Raw genomic sequence first — 22,142 nt, 5'->3', positions numbered from 1 at the left:
ATTAGTTGAGGACCAATTGGATGAAAATCAGTGTGGGTTTAGGCCTCTTAGAGGTTGTCAGGACCAGATCTTTAGCTTACGGCAAATAATGGAGAAGTGCTATGAGTGGAACAGGGAATTGTATCTATGCTTTATAGATCTAGAAAAGGCATATGACCGGGTTCCTAGGAGGAAGTTATTGTCTGTTCTACAAGATTATGGAATAGGAGGCAAACTTTTGCAAGCAATTAAAGGTCTTTACATGGATAGTCAGGCAGCAGTTAGAGTTGACGGTAAATTGAGTTCATGGTTCAGAGTAGTTTCAGGGGTAAGACAAGGCTGCAACCTGTCTCCACTGTTGTTCATATTATTTATGGATCATATGTTGAAAACAGTAGACTGGCTGGGTGAGATTAAGATATGTGAACACAAAATAAGCAGTCTTGCATATGCGGATGACTTAGTTGTGATGGCAGATTCTATTGAAAGTTTGCAAAGTAATATTTCAGAGCTAGATCGGAAGTGTAAGGACTATGGTATGAAGATTAGCATCTCCAAAACGAAAGTAATGTCAGTGGGAAAGAAATATAAACGGATTGAGTGCCAAATAGGAGGAACAAAGTTAGAACAGGTGGACGGTTTCAAGTACTTAGGATGCATATTCTCACAGGATGGCAACATAGTGAAAGAACTGGAAGCGAGGTGTAGCAAAGCTAATGCAGTGAGCGCTCAGCTACGATCTACTCTCATCTGCAAGAAGGAAGTCAGTACCAAGACTAAGTTATCTGTGCACCGTTCAATCTTTCGACCAACTTTGTTGTGTGGGAGCGAAAGCTGGGTGGATTCAGGTTACCTTATCAACAAGGTTGAGGTTACGGATATGAAAGTAGCTAGGATGATTGCAGGTACTAGTAGATGGGAACAATGGCAGGAGGGTGTCCACAATGAGGAAATCAAAGAAAAACTGGGAATGAACTCTATAGATGTAGAAGTCAGGGCGAATAGGCTTAGATGGTGGGGTCATGTTACACGCATGGGAGAAGCAAGGTTACCCAAGAGACTCATGGATTCAGCAGTAGAGGGTAGGAGGAGTCGGGGCAGACCGAGGAGAAGGTACCTGGATTCGGTTATGATTTTGAAGTAATAGGTTTAACATCAGAAGAGGCACCAATGTTAGCACTGAATAGGGGATCATGGAGGAACTGTATAAGGGGGGCTATGCTCCAGACTGAACGCTGAAAGGCATAATCAGTCTTAAATGATGATGATGATGATGATAACTTTGATCTTAACCAGTTAGTAGGTAGGGGACATCTTTCTCTATAAAGCAGTGTTATTTTTGAAATACATATTGTCCGATCATAAAGAAAGTTAGCCACTTTTTTGCTAAGTTTTGTCACTTGTATCACCTTTTTCACATTCAAAAATTATTGGTAGTCCTGAAAACCACATTTCCATAAGTCTGAGGCAGCTTTACCCTGCTTTGCTAATGTCTAGGTTTCACATCTGTATGTCAGAACACTCCATGCAAAGATCTTTACAAATCTTTTCTTAGTGTGGACACTTACATGTTTATGTCTTCTTGGTATTTATTTTTAGTTTTAGTTCTGCTATCTCTCGAGTTAAAACAACAAGCTTTTTATTCATTTCCTTCTCTAAGTCTGCCTCTGTTGCAGTGTCATTGGCAAATCTGATGCAGGGAATATGCGTACCATTAATTTTTATTCCAGTTGTATTTTCTTTCATTTTTGTTAGTTCCTTCCTAGTAAAAGTATTAAATAATTAGGTTGAGAGAAGGCACCTGTGTCACACACCCCTTTTGATTTTTGCTTCTTCCTTGCTACTATTAATAATCAAGTCCTACTTTATGTATTGCTTTAAATAAGTAAAATTTTTGATGGATGTGACTAGAGTGTTCTATAATCTATACAGTCCTCTGCATTTGACCTCTTGGGTAGTGCAATTAGTTCCAGTTTTTGTGATGTCAAGTGGGATGATCCTCCACTCATAACATTTAGATACCACAGTAAACAAATTACTTTTGAAGTTGTCATTGCTGTTTTGTAGAAGCTCTGCAGGTATGTCATCTGTACCCATTGCTTTATTTGATTTTAACTTATCTAGTATAAGGAAGAACTCTCCTTTTTATGACTGATCCTTTATGGTTTTCATAAATTAACTCTTCATCATATCAGCCTCCAATTCTAGCACTACAGTACAGGTCATTAATATCCTCTTTCTATCTGTCACACATATCTTTATTACCAGCCATTTTAAAATAATTGCATGGACTAAATTAAGTAAAAATACAGTATCTAAGCAATTTCTTTTATAACATTATGTATGCCAAGTTGTTTAGCTTCATTTTCCATAGATAATTTGCAAAGTAAATCGTAATGGTGCGGAGCGAGTGTTTTACATTCACATTACAAATTAATTTGTAAATGTGGCTACATGCTGAACATTTATAAGACATGTCTGCTTTCTTTTTTTTATTTTTTAAGAAATGTGAGAGTTAGTAATTCCTATCCACCACTTTTTATATAATACAGTTACACAACAATACTGTTTCAGGTTTTCATCTGTCTTCAATTAGCATAATATAGTCATCATTATAGCTGTCAGCATTCTGAAAGCTGCAGCTGCAGTGTACAAAATGGTTTTCAGAAACACATAAAAATTGTAAATTGACTTTAATTATAAACAAATGCATAATGTGGCAGTTTTAAACAACATTCGTTGAGATAAACACTTAATAGGATTTTATGCCATTCTGCACTTTTTCAAAAGGAGAGGCTCCCTTTCCCCTTTTCCTACTGAGTCAGAATCACAAACAGTTTAATATATATGAAACCAGGAGGAGGAGGAGGAGAAGATGATGATTGACAGTAGTCTCAAAGACTGCATGTTAAATGAAGAATGAAGCAGAGTAAGCATTAAAAAACTGTGGAGAAAAGAAAAAGAAAAACTTGCTTTGTCTTAAGTATTTTTTCTACAGGTGATCAAGATGTTGAAGAGATTATCAGATTTCTTTGTTTGCTGCCTGAAAAACGTATATATTATGCACAACTTACTTTTTATAAGTCATACAATATAAAAATGTTGACATGGGACATGAAATGAGTGACTGCCAGAAAAAGAACAAGATTGGCCACAACTGTAGTGAATGGTGAATGACAGTTCTGGGGACAAGACCAGCTGTGATCATTCCCGGAACGAGACTGTTCGCGATGAAAGTGAACAGTGAACCACTTTTTCTTAGAAGTCCTTCCTCAGTCCTACTGTTCACTTTAGAGGACAGTTCCATTGGACCCATTTGTTCATGGACAACTCACGTCTACGTATAACTGCCTTCTAGTTTCTGTACAAGTTTAAAAAAAGCTTTCACTTCCTGTATTTTATCCCTGCTACCTTCAGAATTTCAAAGAAGGTATTCCAGCCAACATGTTCAAAAGTTTTCTCTCACTCTACAAATGCTGTAAATGCAGGTTTGCGTTCCTTCAACCTATGTTCTAAGATATGTCATGTGTTCCTACATTTTACCAGCCGCTGTGGCCGAGCAGTTCTAGGCGCTTCAGTCCGGAACTGCACTGCTGCTACGGTCGCAGGTTCGAATCCTGCCTCGGGCATGGATGTGTGTGATGTCTTTAGGTTAGTTAGGTTCAAGTAGTTCTAAGTCTAGCGGACTGATGACCTCAGATGTTAAGTCCCATAGTGCTTAGAGCCATAGTGCTTCGATAACAGGCCCGTCATAACAATGGTCTAGTACGGCCGTTGGTGAGTAATGTCTGGCCACACTGTTGGCAAATGCAGCATACAGCGCACGCGCAGGAGAGCCGCTCTGCAATTTTTTGCAGAGGAAGTTTGAATATGGCACCATCTGTCTATCAGCAAATCATTGCGCATGCGCAATTTCCACACCTGCGCGTTCTTCACGTGCGTGTTCTAGAAACGGGGTGTTGCCGTGCAGATACCGTCAGTCATACCTAGCCACCAGCTAGGTTGAACCACTTGAAGATGTCGGGCAGTTATTCTGAGGGAATATTGTGGAATTTGCACAACATGATCTGGCGGCAAACCCGTGAGGACTATTTACAAAGGTATTTCTTATTGTGGCAGGATATTCTGACGCGATTACAGTCACCAATTTCTCCTCTGATTGCAAAAATATTTTGTTAACAGAAGTGTATAGGTGTTCATTTTTTTCCTCGCGCCGTTAGAGTGTAGAATACAGAGAATTATTTTGAAGGTGGTTCAATGAACCCTCTGCCAGACACTTATGTTTGATTTGCTGAGATGCCATGTAGATGAAGAGCAATGTTAAAAATCTATGTGTGAACATGCACTTGGAGAAACGTATTGAGAAGTGCCATGTAGTGTTAACCACACTGAGCTGCAGTAGCATTGTCTCTGCAGGCATTTCAACAAAGGACATGTGAAAGTACTGGTTATAGTGTGAAACACAGTTTAGTTTTGTTACAAATTGTGATGTACAGCAACTGAGGCAGATGTGTGATGTCATGCAACTGTATGGAACAACAGAGGCTGTAAGAAGAATATGTATTTATGGCAGATTCCAATTCATTTTGGATGTAAAGGAAAGTGCTGGTCATGAGCCAAATGCAAGTTGACAGTAGACATTGTAGATGGATCATGACAAATTTTCTCACAAAATTGGGGTCTGTGCTGGAATTGGCATTGGAGAAATTGAAATTGATGAGAACAGTCTTAAGTCAGTCGTTCCTAAAGATCTGACTACGTGTAAAATTTGGGGCTTCGTAAATTAACTTCCAGACTGAAAGCAACAATGGCAAGGAGAGGTTTGATTGACTCATATGTCTTAGATCCATCATTTCTGCCAATTGTCATGACAGGGAGTGACAGTTGGGCTACCTGTCTGATCAGTAGTTGAGTAGATGACTCTAATACTCAAAGTACACTGTGTATGTGTCAGATTTTGAAAAATATCTGACTTTTGTGACATTTTGCGTCTACATTATAACATAGCCATAACTGTGGTCTATCTATTGGAGATAATTTTATTGGTGGATAAAGGTATTTTGTTTGTATCTTATTTTGTTTTGTAGTGACCACCCTGAATTTTATCTTTTAGTTTCTTATTGACTTTACAAGGGCACACTTTTTAATGTTGCATGAGCAAGTTTCAGTTTAATGTTGAAGCACTAAGGAGTTTTTCTGCAGCTTTTACGCCTTTACATTGATTTGATGTAAAAAAAAAAAAAAAAAAAAAAAGTACTTGCTGCAATCTCTCAATTTTGGTGGTCGTTTTGTAATTATTATAATAACGTTAGCATACTAAGTTTTTATCAGTTTGGAGCAAAAAATTATGTTTTTTTGTTTCTTCTTTTCTAGTGCCATCAAGGCAACATTTCCCCGTCTTGCAAAATTGGTGAGTGCTCTAAAATTTACATTTGATAGTATATTTAATTAAAGTAATTGCTTTTAGTGCTTGCTATGTGGTTCAGTGTCTTGTGTTTATCAAAAGTGGCACTAAATGTAAGTCACCTTAGGGAAAACACTAAAAGAGTCATTTAACACCATGTAATTCTGCTCCTGAATGTGATGACTGGATTTGATTAGAATGCGAGTCCACAAGATTGGGCAGCTACATCACACCTGGGTTAAGCCACTCACTGAGGATTTGAACACACAATTTCACCAAATTGTGGGGCTGCTGGTGATGGTGTTTTACGTACTGCTTCAACATGTCCCACAGATTCTCTGTGGAGCTCAAGCAAGGTAATTTTACAGGCCAGGCAAGATGTATTAGTGTCGGGGAGTGTACAGAAAACCAATAACATATTTTTCCAGCCTGATGAACTTTCCTGTTGTTGCCTTGAGATATAGTGATGGCAGTACCCTCTTGTAGGTGACGGACTGCAAATGTTCATCACATACAGTTTCCATCACACTGTTCTCTTGTTAATAGATTCGGATGGACCTTCATTCATTGCCTGCAGCAATTCCTGTCAGATTTGGAAGCGATTTTGATTCACAAGCCATGAAATGTGTCTTCGGTCCCACTCAGTCGCAATCATTTTCTGACCACAATTCAGATGTGGTTACATGGCTGCTTGTAGGCACATCGAGCAGTTCACTGCGAAACACCCACAAGTCCATTAATGTCACACACTTATGGCCATGTACACAGCCCAGTACTATTTCCCCCCCCCCCCCTCCCCCCTCACATCCTTACATTTACCCACGTTTACATACAACGTTCGCTTGAAACCATTTCAAAAAGCCACCCACCATTCAACACTGTGTGACCAGAAGGATTGTCATTGAAGAGGTACCAGTCCTTTGATCACATTTGATTGTGTTAGATTTTTACTCCAGTGTGTTGTCTTTGGTTGCTCGGTGTTAGCTTGTAGCAAGAGGTTTTTGTAAAATCTGTGAGACATCAAACATTTTTAAGAGTACTTGGATTTTAGTATGTTGTTCTGTCAGTAATGAACACACACATGTTTAAGAAAACAACCGCTTCAATGTAACTGCCACTTTTGTAGTAGTAGTAGAGGAACCTAGTGGGAGGACGCAGCACTAACAACCTTCTACTCATAGAAAGGAATTCTCATTGCTTTTTAACTTTCCCCATGTATCCCAGAAACTAAATGCTCACCAAGAGGCATACCCCCTCCCCCTCCCTCTTACCCCCTCTCCCCTCCCCCTCACTCTTCCCCCCTCTCCCCTCCCCCTCACTCTTCCCCCCTCTCCCCTCCCCCTCACTCTTCCCCCCTCCCCCTCCCTCTTCCCCCATCTCCCCTCCCCCTCACTCTCCCCCTTCTCCCCTCCCCCTCCCTCTTCCCCCCTCTCCCCTCCCCCTCCCTCTTCCCCCCTCTCCCCTCCCCCTCACTCTTCCCCCCCTCTCCCCTCTCCCTCACTCTTCCCCCCTCTCCCCTCCCCGTCACCTACAAGAGGGTACTGCCATCACTATATCTCAAGGCAACAACAGGAAAGTTCATCAGGCTGGAAAAATATGTTATTGGTTTTCTGTACACTCCCCGACACTAATACATCTTGCCTGGCCTGTAAAATTACCTTGCTTGAGCTCCACAGAGAATCTGTGGGACATGTTGAAGCAGTACGTAAAACACCATCACCAGCAGCCCCACAATTTGGTGAAATTGTGTGTTCAAATCCTCAGTGAGTGGCTTAACCCCCTCTCCCCTCCCCCTCACTCTTCCCCCCCTCTCCCCTCCCCCTCCCCTACCCCCTACCCCCCTCTCCCCTACCCCTTCCCCCTCCCTCCCCCCCCTCGACAAACACACACACACACACACACACACACACACACACACACACACACACACACAGAGTTCATTTGTTGTTGAAGACATCCTTTTTACGTGATACATTGTTCCTAATTCAGAACAATTTCCTTCATCTGTCACCTGAACATGTTTCCTGTACACTCTCTTGTATCCTAGATCTTTCTCTGTTGGTGAAGCAATAATTAACTTCCAGAAGCTCAAGTTTTTTGTATAAGACTTTTTTTCTTTTACAACTATTGCTAAATATTTGCTCCTTCATGTCTGGAAAACTCCACTAAAAAAGTGTCCGGTGAATTGGTGTTTGATTTTCATTGACTATTTTGTTAAATAATAATTAAGGTCATTCCATATGGACAGAAACTGATGGCACCTGCACTGTAGTCTCTCGGACACAAATGGAATTTACTTGCAGTGACAAATACAACACACATGTGCACTATGGAGCAATCCAACTAAAAGCTATGTGAAGGAAATAACATACTGAAGCAATCACATCAGTGATGTCAATGTTCATGGATTGCATAATGATGCCTGAAGTTTTTTGATGAAGTTGTAGTTCCAGTTCTGTGGTAGAAATGGGAGGAAGACAAACTCCAAATTTGGACAAGTGAAATGAAGTTTTTAAAAGCCTTATTTGGAGGTAGAGAAAGTTTGATATTAGATAAGGGCAGAAAGTTTGATATTAGATAAGGGCCTTATAGTGGATGACTATTTACTAAATTAAAAATTATCAACATAAGGTGGTGTGAACATCATTGTGGGTACATGTTTATAAATTACCAGCAAGAGCCATGAATTATGCTCCAAATTAAGAAAACGTTATCCAGGAAGGAAAGGACATGAGACGGAGCTTTAGAAGTTGTCTCTCCTATTTTTGTCTTCAAAATCTGTAATAATGTAACATATTTTATTTTGCCAATTATGTTATAATTTCTAGCTACACATTTTGCGAATACTAGTGTTTTTTGTTATATGGTGCCAACAGGATAGTGTTTGATGATGTGACCAATATCAACTTGCATGTTGAATGATGAAAGTCATAGAGTTGCTGAATACTGAAGGTGAAATGCAAATTCTTATTTATGTTGTTTTGTGGAGCTACTTTAGTGGATATAGATAGAAATGCAAATGCCATTACCTGATCCAAATTGATGCAGCTAACACATTGCTACAGAGACAGAACCAAATAGTGGGAGAATGTGAATGTGTTCAATGCTTTGGAGGAGGTACTTTTATGTGTGCACCCCCCCCCCCCCCCCCCCCACACACACACACATTCAAAGAGTTTGCCATTGAGCCTAATATTTAACCTGTCAGGAGTCTGATGAACTTGTAATTTTCAATATCTTCTCTTCCTTCTCATCAGGCATACATTATATGATATTGCACAAGAAGTCCTGGCAGAATTGAGAAAGAAAGAAAAATATTATGTATATATGGCCCCATGGAGCTTACTATCTTCCTTGTTAACTAAAATGTTACAGCATTAATGACGGCTTTTTTCGAGGGATGGAGACTTTATCTCCATAATAAAAAGCAGATGGCAACATTGACGAAAAGCACCACAGGAATAAAACTTAACTCACAGTGGGCAAACATCAAGTATGTTTTTCTCTGCTACAGACGTGCTCTCTGCATTCCATACTGAGCGCAGTTTTGTTGTTGCTGTACTGCTCCCCAAATACTGCCACATGTGTAGGGAGGTGGCATTATGGCCACTACGAAATACTAATCATGCGATTTCAAGAAACCTGTTTGCTGAAATAATTTTTTTTTTTCTCCCCACCTCTTACAGCCTGAAATGTTGGGTTCGGTAAAGGACTGCATCAATTTAAATAAAACACTGGATGAAATTTTAAAGAGTTTGCAGAGGTAAGAGCGCACTGTGTAAATTTGGTGCATAGTTGCTTTTAGCTGGTATATTGCAGTTTGTGAAATGAAATGTAGATAAGATATCAAAATTGGAGGGTTACCTCAGATCGAGGCCAGTACAATTACAGGAGCAGAGAGCATCATGTGAGGACAACTCCCAGTTGTGTAATTCAGAGGAGTTGGCAGTGGAGAGAAGGGCCCAGATGGACCAAATTGTGAAGCAGCCATTGAAAATGAACATGTTGTGCTTAGCTGTGCATTGCACCACAGAATGGTCACATTTGTTATTGGCAGTGGCCATTCATCCTTTTAGACAGCAGAACAGCAGTCATACTGACGTAAAAAACAGTACAGTGTTTGTAGCAGAGTTGGTATATGACATGGCTTCTTTCACTGGTGACATGGCCTCTAATGATGTAGGTTAAGCCTGTGACATGACTAGAGGAAAAGGTGCTGGGTGATTGGACAAGTCTTGCACTTGGGTCTTTCACAGAGATATAATCCATGTGACAAAGCAATGGGAGTGGGATGATGTAGGGATGGATTAAGAGGTTGTGTAGATTGAGTGGGCGATAAACACCACTGCAGGAGGAGTGGGAAGGATCTTAGGTAAGATTTCCCTCATTTCGGGTCACAATAAGAGGTAATCAAAGCCCTGAGGAAGGATAAGGCATTAGAAATCTATTTGTGGACTAGGTTTGGAGGGGTAGTGCCTGTCTGATGGTAAAAGTCATTATTTCGTGTTTAAAACCACATAATATGAGTCTTTTTGAGGTTAAAGCTTAAACTTAGCTGTGGACCACTCGAAGGGCTGCTCAACTATCACCTCAGCTGTGTCTGCTGGGGTCGAGTTTTGGTCCTTGATCAGTGTGCTTCAGTTGTAAATAAAAACATTACTGTTTTTGAACAGCTCCTTTAGAGTCATTGGAAGGCCTTTTATGTTGGGTGGAAATAAGAGTGAGCCTGGTACTAATTTCTGTGGTACTCCAAATGTGTTCTCCCATTATGAGGTTATTTTTATACCTGAGATACTGTCTGCATATGTTACGGAGGTAAGATTCTATCCCTGCAAAAGGGATCCCATTAATGCCGCAACACTTTAATTTGCTAAGTAGCATTTTGTGATCCACAAAGTGAAGACTTTGCCAAGGTCACAGAATATACCAACAGGATATTTATTTATTTTGTTTAGCTCTGCTAGCTATTCATTTGTGATATCTTGTATTGCATTCTGTGTGAAGAATCCTTTATGAAAACCAAATTGAGAGATGATCAGTAATCAGTTAAATGAGTTAGTTTTCTATCATGGGCCAGTTTTTTAACATTTTTGAAAAGAATGGAAGGAGTGATATAGGCCTGCAATTAGAGGTAGTTTGCGTATCTCCAGTTTTGTAGATGAGTGTTACTACAGCTTATTTAAGTCTGTGAGGAAATATGCCTTGAGCAATTTTCTAATTACAAAGATAGTTTAAGGTTAATCCTGTCAAGTCAGAACAAGATTTTATTATTCTGCCAGAAAAACTGTCATAGCCTGAAAAACTACTACTCTTCAGTGACCTGATGAATTCTATAGTCTCCTTAGGTGCTGTATTTTTTAAACTGATATGTGTTTGTGGTTAAATGCAATGTATGCACAAGTAAATCCAACACATCTGTATTTATTACTGGGTGCAGTGTTTGCAGCCACTGTGTGTTTAATTTGGTGGCCAATGATTTGAAAGTGTTACTATTTCGTGCAAGATATTTTCTCGGGGCTCAATTTCATTTGTTCACTATTTTCATGTGTTTCTTGTTTAATAATGTTATTCTTGCTTCTGTTCAACTGTACCTTTGTTTGTTGTGGTGGAAAATAAGACTTAACATGCTGTAGGAATATGTTTAAGAATCTGATTTCAATTTTCCACCATGTCAGACTGCTTTATAAATTTCTCCAGAGCATTGTTTCTATAATTTCTCTGTAAACACTATAGTTAGTCATTGTCTATGATTCTGCAATACAGTACTTTTCTTCTGTGATCTGTACTTAAACTCGTCAGTAAAGCTTGTTGCTAATATTTGACCATCATGGTCGGACATACCATTGACTGTTAGTTTTACATCTAAATCACTGCAGGTTGTTGGTTCTTCAAACAAAATATCAGTAGCTGTTGCACTATGTTCTTCAATTCCCATACGAAATTTTCTTGTGAAAAATAATCCAAAGCTGGACATCAAAACCTCTACTAAATAAATCACCACCATTTGACTGTATATTACTGTAAATTTTTTTTTCTCAACAATCTGGTTTTTGGCTTTTATGCCTTTATCAATTACATTGTGTAAGTTATTGTGCTATTACAGTAATATACCATCAAATGGCAATGTATTCTTTCAAAAAAATACTGTATGACTGTGGCTCAGCACCATCACAAACTTTTTAACTGGTGCCTTTATTAAGTACTGTCAGAAGAAAATTGACATTGCAGTTGGCACAGACAATAATTTTCCAGTTAAGTGCATAAACTTATTAAAATCATCGCCAGCTACTTTATGAGGCTTCAGATACTTGCTCCCGGTACTCTGCGCACTGTCAGCGCCATCAGCTTGTGTGTTTCCTGGTAGACTACTATGACACAGCATTCAAAAAGCTATTAAAAACAATATTAAACAATGGAAAATCCAGGATGGAAAGTAACAATGTTGTTAAACACAATATTCTTTAACTTGGAGAACCCAGGACATAACTCCAGTTTTGCATATACGGGATGTAAACCATAACTGTTTACTACTTACCACAGTGATGTAGGCGAAGTCAAGATGATCAGATTCGTAATAGGACACTTGTGGTTTATCAAGCTGGGAAACAGCCTCCGATTGGCATACAAAAGCCACCAAAGCTACAGTCAAAATCATCCTTCAATATTTTTTAAAAAAAATCCTTGTTCTTGTACTTGTAAAATGTAAAATTCACATTTGTGTAAATTGCAGCTCAAAATATTGTGGAATTCCACAGCATGAAGTTAACGATTAAATCATTTTATTTGTCTGACATTCTTAATGCGAAACTACTGTGCTCAGAAGGGTTAATTTGAGATCTGATTGTAAGTGTAATTAGCTTTTCACGTAATGGTTGCAAAAGTCTTTTAAACTCTTACTGAAAAGTTGAAATTGGTAATGTTAACGAAATAGCTGACTGAGCCCGTGATGTAAGAAAGCGAGAGGACATTGAAAATCTTGCTCGGCAAGTGCGTGCTGTAGGTTAGGTGGCTTTTGAAGGCCAAGTTGAGACATAGACTTGAAGTGTTCCATATCAAAACACCACTGTGGTTACTGTTGCACCCTGTGTAGTGAGTCCCCTTTTCTTTTCTTTGGTTCTTCAGTAGTTTGATATTAGCTTCTGTCTATCAAGACAAATCTGAAATAGGATTTAATGATTATACAGAAAATTAAATACCCACTGTGGTTCAGTTGAATAATGTGTAACATTGTGCAATTATCTCCTGGAACTACAAAGTTAAAGTAAATGAAGTTTTTATTCAGCAAGTGTGATTGGTGGAGTAATGATTCAGCATGCAGCAAGTGAAGTCCGTGTTTAAGAAACAGGATGCAGAAAGTTACATAAGGCTTTTCAAGTTATTCTGAGCCCATTACTATTCTTCCACTGTTAATGATTTCCAGTTTTGTTTGAATTAGTAGGCAGTCTCACACATTTTTGTGGGGTGATAAAAGTATTGTTGCCAAGCCAAATAATGATGCACAGACATAAAACTTTTTTGTGGGATACGTTTACTGGATTGACAGCAGTGATCTTGCACTGAAGTTTGTGAAACACAGCTCAGTCAGACACTTGAGTTTCTCTTAGATTATTTGAAACATAAACATCTTTCATTTTCAGTGCATGAGTGCAACTAGAGAGAGGAAATTTAGACTCTATGTAGTTTGGAAATGCTCAACAAAAACCACAATAATACCACACACACACACACACACACCACACCACACCACACCACACCACACAAACAATGATGACCTGTATCATGATTCAACAGTAGTGAAAATTAATTACTTGCAGATGAGTAAGTAGAATCTACTCAGTCCCTCTATTGTTTTGCTAGAGGGAGTGCAAGATTTTAAGCAAAAACATCCATCACTTGCCTTGTTAATCTCAACTGCTTCCTCACTAAGATGGAAGTCAATGCCAGACTCCCTGTGTTGTTTTATTCCACAGGAGTACCAGTGCCAAGGTAAAGTTGCTCGGCTGTCTTAAGTGTGTGCGATGCTTGTGCTCTAAGCACCAGTCCTCCATGGTTGTGATTGGTTGACCGATGTATGACAGCCCCAACTGTAAGAAATACAGTAGGCACCAGCCTTACGCTAATAGAGATCATCCTAAACAGACTCTAAAAGGGGCCCAGTCTTAGATGGTGGTTGAAAAACATGCTTCACAATGTGTTTCTGCGCAGTACTACCAAACCTGTTGAAAATGCTACTTACAAAAAGTGAAAAAGACCTTAGGTTTAGATGCCTCCTCATTATTTTAATGGTTGGCCAGTAGAACATTGCATGGCTTATCTGTCTTTCATTGTAACCATTCTGGCGAAAGGTGACTTCATTGTGGGATGCATCAGCTGACAAAATTTCAGGAACTGAAATGATGTAATAATGAAATGCTGAAATATTCCTTCATTCTCTTCTGGATGGTGACAGTTATCAGAATGGTGATACTAACTGGTGTATGTTGGCTTCCTATAAATGACATATCCCACTGTGGCATCAACCTTCCTCATGATCGACACATCATTCTTTCCCAACTTCTTAGTGGGGGGTCTGTTGAATTCAGATGCTATGAAATGGTGTTTAAATTCTCACTGCCATGAGCCCAAACAACAAAGTTATTGTCTACATATTTAAAAATGCAAGTGTCGGTGTTACTGTCGCCAGGGCACATTCATTAAAATCTTCTGTAAACAGACTGCCAACAGTAGGTGACAAAGAACTCCCTACCACAATTCCGTGTTTCTTCTCATAGACAATATCGTGATAAGGATAGATTGCTACTCGCCATATAGTGGAAATGTTGAGTCACAGTTAGGCACAACAAAAAGACTACTAAACAGTAAGCTTTTGGTCAAGAAGGCTCTTCTGAATTAGACAAGAACAAAAGACACACACACACACACACACACACACACACACACACACACACACACACACACACACATTCACGCAAATGCAGCTCTCACACAAATGATCACTGTTTTTGGCGAGGCCACATTTTGTCTAATAGATTAGTTAATATTACACAAAACCTAACCTCCATTACCCATAGTAAATTAAACAGAGGAACATGAGTGGGGAGAGAGAGAGAGCGAGAGAGAGAGAGAGAGAGAGAGAGAGCTGAATTCCTAAGTTATTGTACACACTGATCTATTGTTTATAGTTTCTTGTGATAAGGAATTTTTCTTCAGGAGTTTGTTAGTGACCTCTCAATACTTTTTGTTTGGTCAGCACTTAGTTTGGAATGCACTGGGTCAGGTAATAAACACTGCCAGTTTTGAACATAATCCTGCTTGTCCAACACAGTTACAGCATTGCCCTAGTCCATGGGTAAGTGAATGATATCAAGGTCCACCCAGAGCGTGAATCCAAAGCAGCCCTCTCAGCCATTGTAATATTACTTTTAGGCGAATCTGCTTCTGCCGACACACTACAGGCTTCTCGCCTAACCTCCTCAGAACAGTCTGAAGGTTGCGTAAAATCAGCCTGCTCAAGAGAATTAATAAAATTGACAACTGGCAAATGCTTGGGTGTCAGAACAAAGTTCAAACATTTTCTTAGCACGGATATAGTTGTCACACAAAACTTTTCCACGATAATGATCACTGAACTTAAAGATATAATATCACACTTTGATCTATGGAAATATTAAAACTTGGCTGAATGCTGGGCAGTGAAAGAATAAAATTCTCTGTCATGCTATGGCTGGGAAGCACCATCCAACTGAGCACAAGAAAATGATTAAGTTATCAAAGCAATCGTCAAATTAACTGAGAATAACTCTTTGGAAACGAAATCCACCTAGCAGCCCCTGTAATTAATCCTTTCATGAACAAGAGCTAAGCCAACCCATTGCTTGATTCAGTTAGTGGCAGGAAAATTTATGTGATGTACAACTTTGGCAAAACTTGAAACAACATTACAGTCTTGACACTGTAACAAAAACAAAAGTACACATTGCAATCTCATGCTTTGACGCATAACTTTATATATCTTCAGCAAGCAATGATACATTTTCTCCATGTTCAAACAACTTAAGGAATGCAGCTGGGTGACGTCTTCATCAATAGCTGGTATTTCAACATGTGAACGCCCTCCCATTTTCAAGCCGCAAATTCAGTGAGGGAGCACTGTGCAAGGAAATTTGAAACCTCAGTTGATGGGGCTATGCTGATTGTGAACCATAAATGACTTGTGCAGAAATGTAAAACACACACACACACACACACACACACACACACACACACACACCTATGAACAGCAACAGCTTTCTTAATGAGATTATTCTCCTCCTTTGTTGCATAAGAACCTTATGAGAGTTATTTGTTGTATTTTCCAGACCAAGTGTGCATAAGGTGACTTTCCCTTTATGATCCAGTAACCACACATCTGAAACAGAGATTTCTCACTCCACGTCACATACTACTTAAGACACACCCAGACAAGGTGTCTGACGTCACAGTTTCAAGTAAGTTCATCAAAGCAACAATGCAAAGTTCAAAATCTTCATAGTGCACACATAAACAGGCATCTCTAGATGGCGCGTATGACCCTAGTTGTTTTTGCACCCTAAAACAAAACAAAGAATATCCTGATGGGTGTGCTACCATCCACTTAGGTTGTAGTGCATAAAATTTGATCTTCCAGTGTGGAATACTGAATGCTCCCTCCTATATACGGCAAAAGTTTCTTTAATACTGCTGGTCGTGTACCTTTCTACTTTCACCACATTTTCTGCTGCAGCTGTTATAGCATTAGTCTTTTCTGCTGCCACCATGAGGAGAATAGTTAAATTTATCTTCCAGATAAAATGCCTGGCCAAATGGAACAATGGCTTTGTTCACAGGGTGGCCATAATAAGGATCTGGTTTTCCAGGCACTTGTTTTGCAGCTCTCACATTTCTTGCTTTGTCCACCATGTGTTGTGATAGAATGTTGTGCGAGATATTTTTGTTTGAAGTGGACACTAACCTACCGTAACTGTTAGAACTTTCCATTGTCAGATGTACACAATTCAACAACTGAAAAGTTGAACAGGTTTGTTTTTTGAAGAGTGTCGTCAGTTTCATTGTGCTGTAATCGTTCCCGGCTTCAGTAAATTCTCTTTGCGTTCATAACTATGTGCAGTCTGCTTTAAAAGCAGAACCAACAACAACCACTAGTGCTGACTAATGGAATTTAATTCTCAGCCTACACACACACAATCTCTTGTCATACTTCCTCTTGTACTCTGTTGTGACCTCATCTTGAAACATTTAGAACATGGGTTGGTAGGTTTGATATGGATGAGGTACTGAAGTAGCCATCTTTTACGTGGCGTTCAACATCGAGGAAGGTGGCTTGTTGGGTTGAGTAGGACCATATGAAGGTTTGAGGTTCTGGAGGAATGTGGATAGGATGTCCTCACCCTCGATCCAGATCACAAAGATGTCATCAGTGAATCTGAAAGTGGTGAGCTGTTTGGGTTTCTGGTTGTTTAGGAAGGATTCTCTAGGTGGCCCATGAATATGTTGGCAGAGGATGGTGCCATGCGGGTGCTCATAGCCATACCCCAGATTTGTTTGTAGGTAATACCTTCAAAGGAGAAGTAATTGTGGGTGATGATATAATTGGTTATGGTGACTAGGAAGGAGGTTGTTGATTGGAATCTGTTGGGCGATCGGGAAGGCAGTGTTAAATAGCGGTAAGGTCATGGACATTAGGGATGCTAATGTAAAAGGAGGTGGCATGAATAGTTACAAGCAATGGAACTGTGTAGTAAAGGAACAGAGTGGAGAGGGGTAGGAAATGGTTGTTTTCGTTTGTATAGAAGGTTAGGTTGTGGGTAATAGGCTGAAGGTATTAGCCTACAAGAGCAGAGATTCTCTCCGTGCGGGCACAGTAACCAGCCCAAATGGAGCATCCTGAGTGCTTCAGCTTATGGACTTTAGGAAGCATGTAGAAGGTCCTGGGTGGTTGCATTTATGGACTTTAGGGAGCATGTAGAAGGTAGGAATGTGGGAAATGGTAGGGGTGAGGAGAGACATGAACTCCAGGGAGAGATTCTGGGATAGGCCTAAGGATTTGAGGACAGGCTGGAGATCCTGTTGGATTTCTGGAATGGTGTCACTGTGCAGGGTTTGCAGGTGGATGAATCTGACAACTGGCAGAATCTTTCTGCCAGGTAATCCTTGGTTCGTAAGACCAGTGGTGGAGCCTTTATCAGCAGTTTGGGTTATAAGGACAGGAACAGTTTTTAGGTGGTGAATTGCGGTTCTTTCTGCAGATGTAAGGTTGGTTTGCATGTTTAGGTATTTGGGGAATGATGGTGAGGCAAGGTTAGAGGTTAAGAAATTCTGGAAAGCTAACATGGGGTGATTTGGAAGTAGTGGGGATGGATCACTGTTGGATGGAGGAGCGAGTCAGGCAGTTTTCAACATTGGTCTTTGATTGAGCCTGATTGGTAGGATTGGTGGTGAAAAAGTGTTCCCACTGTAGGGACTGTAAGAATGAGAGAAGGTCTTTAACAAGCTGTCCATGATTGAATTTGGGAGTGGAGCAAAAAGTAAGGTGTTTGGAAAGGACTGATATTTCTGTAGGGCTAAGGCTTTTGGAGGAAAGGTTAATGACTGGGGTTTGTGAGCTGTGTGGGGACATGGGGCAGGTTTGGAGGTTGTAGAGGTGTTGGACAGTGGTAATCCAAGGTGGTAGAAGGAAGTGAGCTGAGTGGATAGTTTTTTGAGGTGGTATTGTGCATGTTGTTCTAGTTCTTGGAGGCCAAGAGTTCAATGTGTGTTATGGGATCCAGGAATTTGTGATTTCATAGCAGGAGAATTTTATGGATGGAGAGAGAGTATTGAAGGAGATTTGGGCCTTATTGATACAGTTTTTGCATGACTATGTTGGTGAGGCTAAGAACAGGCGGAATCTGAATAAATGGAGGTCATTATGGAAGGAAGTGTGGCAGCCGGAGATGGGTAATTTGATGGTAAGTTCATTTGGGGATATTCCATGAGCTAAACAACAATGCAGGAACAGTATGTAGGACTGGGTTCTGGTTAGGAATAAGAAACTTTCCTGTATTGATGCAGACGTAAAGAGTAAGAATCCATGGTGGTAGCAAAAAAAAAAAAAAAAAAAAAAAAAATATGTAAAAAAATTTCCCTAAGTAGGCCCAAATATGTGAGAAAAAATCACAAAAAGGATTAAATGAATGAAATAAAGAGAAACTAGATGAAATCTGAGGGAGTTCTTCGATAGTGAAAGGTGAATGACAACTGAAATTGGCGTGAAGTCACAAAGAGATCAAAGAAAAAAAATATAAATACAATTAAAAAAAAGAACATAATGGCATGTCTGTTGGTGAATGAGTGTGAAGAAGGGGGGGAGGGGGCAGCAAGCACTGAGGCCTTTATAGACCTTAATTGCCCGCCCAACCTCGTACAAAAGCAGATCTCCCGTGCCTTATCTTTCCAGTCACCCACCACCTCCCAAAGTCCCACTGTCTAGCCACAGAGGAGCATTCCTCTTGTGACTCAGTACTGCTCAGGACTGGAGCAACTGAATTACATTCTCTGCCAGGTTTTTTACTACCTCTCATTGTGCCCTGAAAAGAGGAATATCCTGCACACTGTCCTTCTCAGCCCTCCCAATGTGGTATTCTGCTGCTCACCAAACCTACACAATAGGCTCGTACATCCCTACATAACCCCTGCTTCTAGCTCCTTGTGCCTTGTGGGTCATATCCCTGTAATAGACCGAGGTGCAAGACCTGTCCCATACATTCTCGTACTACCATCTACTCCAGTGCGGCCACAAGCATCACCTATCCCATCAAAGGCAGGGCTACGTGTGAAACCAGTCTAATGATTTACAAGCTAAGCTACAACCACTGTTCTTCATTCCCCCCAGGAAGCTCGTCACTCTTTGGTGAGTTTTTCCATTCCATGCTGCTTGTTTATCCTCTTGCTGTTCTTTTCCCTTCCCTTGGGGAAAAAGTCTGGGCTGTTTTTGGAAATTATTCTACATTTTCAGTAGTCAATATCAGAATACTCTATTGTTTTTTGTTTCTTTTTTCTTTCTTCGTTCTTCGTTCATCTTGTCCTATCCTTCCTCCTTCGGCGTTTGAGGTTCCTGTTTTCCTCCTCCTTCCCTGTGTGCTCTTGCATATGACGTGTAACAGGTGACTGGAAATGCGTAATTCCCAGCCCAGGGTCAACAGATAGGATTTGCACTTACATTGCCTGAGCTGCTACCTTCTGAAATCGCCGATTGGTCCCTCTGTCAGGTATTCGGGTCCCCCTTCTGAAGGGGGTCCAGAGTTGGAAGGAGCGCACCATCGGAGATGCTGGCAGTTGTGGGGGATTTTCTCACAGTGAGCCAATCATCTTCACAATCGACTGCTATGAAACAAAAATGGAATGAGGCTAACGATTCGAAGCTCCTCCCAGCTGCACCATGGTTCCTTGTGCATTCACGTACTGAAGACGGTCAGTTCGTCGCAATGCTAAATCCGTTTATTATTCAGAAAGATGTTGGTGCAACTGCTGGCGCTGTGAAATCCTGCTCTCATTTATGCAATGGAACTTTGCTGTTGGAGAGTACTTCTGATTCTCAAGCATAACAACTGCTTGCAGCTTCGCTCCCCCACGGCTATCGTGTTCGTGTCAAGGCCCATCGAATGCTAAATTCTTCCCTTGTTATTTACACGAGGCTGCTCGATGGTCTGACCGAGGCAGAAAACCAAATGTACCTCTATGATCAGGGTGTCATGGCAGTCTATCAGGTGATGAAAAAAAGTAGATGCCTTTTTAGTGCTCACGTACACTCTCTTTCTCACTTTTGATAGAAATATTCTTCTGTCAAAGATGAAAGAAGGTTATGAAGTTATCACAGTCAGACCGTATATTCCGAACCCGATGTGCTGCTACCAGTGTCGAGAGTCCTGTCAATACCCAGCCAAATGTGTGACCTGTAGTACAGAGGGCGATTGCCTGCCTTCTCCTCCCCACTGCATCAACTGCAGCGGCAATCGTGCCGCCTCCTCCTGCTATTGTCCTGTGTATCTCAATGAACGTACTGTCCAGGAGATCCGGGCAAAGGAAGAAGTGCCTTACGAGGTTGCTCGCAGGTTGTCGGCTAGTCGCATATGCTGCATTCTACTATCTGGCACCTACAGTAATGTTCTTGCTACAACTTGCTCCACGAAGGATATGGCCACACAGACATACGACATCAAATTTAGCACTGTTTTCGTGAATTTGCCCAGTGTCGTGGTAGCATTCCCATCTCCTCCTCCAGCTGTGCAACATGCTACCAAACTTTCACCTCATAGAGTGAAGTCACCAGCTACACAACTGGCAGGCCGGAAAGAACAGAAGGAATGCTCACATGAAGACTTCATATGTCCCTCCAGTCAACAACATCTGAGTCTTCCTCTGCCAACAGGAAAAGCGCCAAGAAGTCAAACAAAGGCAAATGGTCTTCTCCTTGCCAACTTGAAGATCCTCTTTGGTGGTGTCACTGCGTGATACCCGCGCTCAGGCAGTCTCCGTGCCGCCAGTGCATACCACCTACCGTTTTTCTGACCTGGACTCCACAGGTGACAGAAGAATGTCGAACACTTCTGCAGACCTCATGGAGCAGGATCCTCCAGCCTCTGTGCCCTGTAGCAGTGAGTCTTCAAAGGCTGGCACTCGGCAGCTGCCGAGGTGACACCCTTCATTTTTTCCTTGTCATTACTTTCCTCCAATGGAACATTTGCGGTCTTCAATCTAACAAAGAGGATTTACAGCTGCTCTTAGAATTTCAGCATCCATTTGTTCTCTGCCTTTAGGTAACAAAATTGCGTCCTCACAATCACTTTGAGCGCCCACATTTCTTCCCGGTCTGTTTTGACCTTCTCTCCAAGGATGGCACTCTGTCATGTGGGAGTTATGCTGCTTATACGGGATGACATTCATAGTCGATCCATCTCCCTGGCAACCCACCTTCAAGCTGTTGCAGTTCGTCTTTTCCTTCCTCACTTGGCCTTTTCCCTTTTTACCATATACATCCCTCCGTCATTCAGTGTCACCAGGGCAGACTTCCTCCAGCTTATTGGGCAATTACCTCACCCCTTTTTGCTGCTCGGTTATTTTAATGCGCACTATCCCGTTTGGGGTTCTCCCAGAACCTGTCCGAGAGGTGCGCTTTTGGCTGACCTTCTCTTCTGCCTTAACACAGAAGCTCCCATATTCCTTTCGGACTCCAGGCACACCTGTTTCCGTTTGGACATATCCTTCTGCACTGCCCACCTTGCCCGTTGTCTCGAGTGGTCCGTTCTCTCTGGCACATACTTGAGCAACCATTTCCCTTGTGCTATCTTTTGCTGACACCTATCCCACCTACATGCACACCCAAATGGCAGCTTACTAAGGGCAACTGGAGACTTTACTCCTCCCTGGCAACTTTTGACGAACATTTCCCCAATCGTGATGACCAGGTAGAATATCTTACGAATGATATCCTTACCACCGCAGAACGTTTCATTCCTTGCACTTCCTCTTTACCACACCATGTTCTGGTCCCTTGGTGGACTGAGACATACCATGACACAATTTCTGCATGGAGACATGCCCCCTGCATTTTTACCGTCATCCTATGATGGCAAGCTCCATTCATTATAAACAGTTGCATGCACAGTGTCATTGCATTCTTCAGGATAGCAAAAAACCTGGCTTGATTTCATTCACTAGTTCTTTTAACAGTTCCAATCCCTCT

The 22,142-nt window shown here is 41.0% G+C and overlaps 1 protein-coding gene across 1 annotated transcript in view; it reads left to right on the top strand.

The window, feature by feature from the left end:
- LOC126106900 (nuclear RNA export factor 1-like) overlaps positions 1-22,142 on the top strand; it is a 214,081-nt gene that overhangs the window by 111,450 nt on the left and 80,489 nt on the right. The window contains exon 10 of the mRNA XM_049913317.1: positions 5,353-5,389. Coding sequence (XP_049769274.1) covers positions 5,353-5,389 — 37 coding nt within the window. The remainder of the gene's footprint in view (positions 1-5,352; positions 5,390-22,142) is intronic.

This window comes from Schistocerca cancellata, chromosome 10, assembly GCF_023864275.1.
Source record: "Schistocerca cancellata isolate TAMUIC-IGC-003103 chromosome 10, iqSchCanc2.1, whole genome shotgun sequence".
Classification (NCBI taxonomy): Eukaryota; Metazoa; Arthropoda; class Insecta; order Orthoptera; family Acrididae; genus Schistocerca; species Schistocerca cancellata.
The sequence above is the reverse complement of the archived record's forward strand: the minus strand, read 5'-3'. Positions and strand labels throughout refer to the sequence as shown.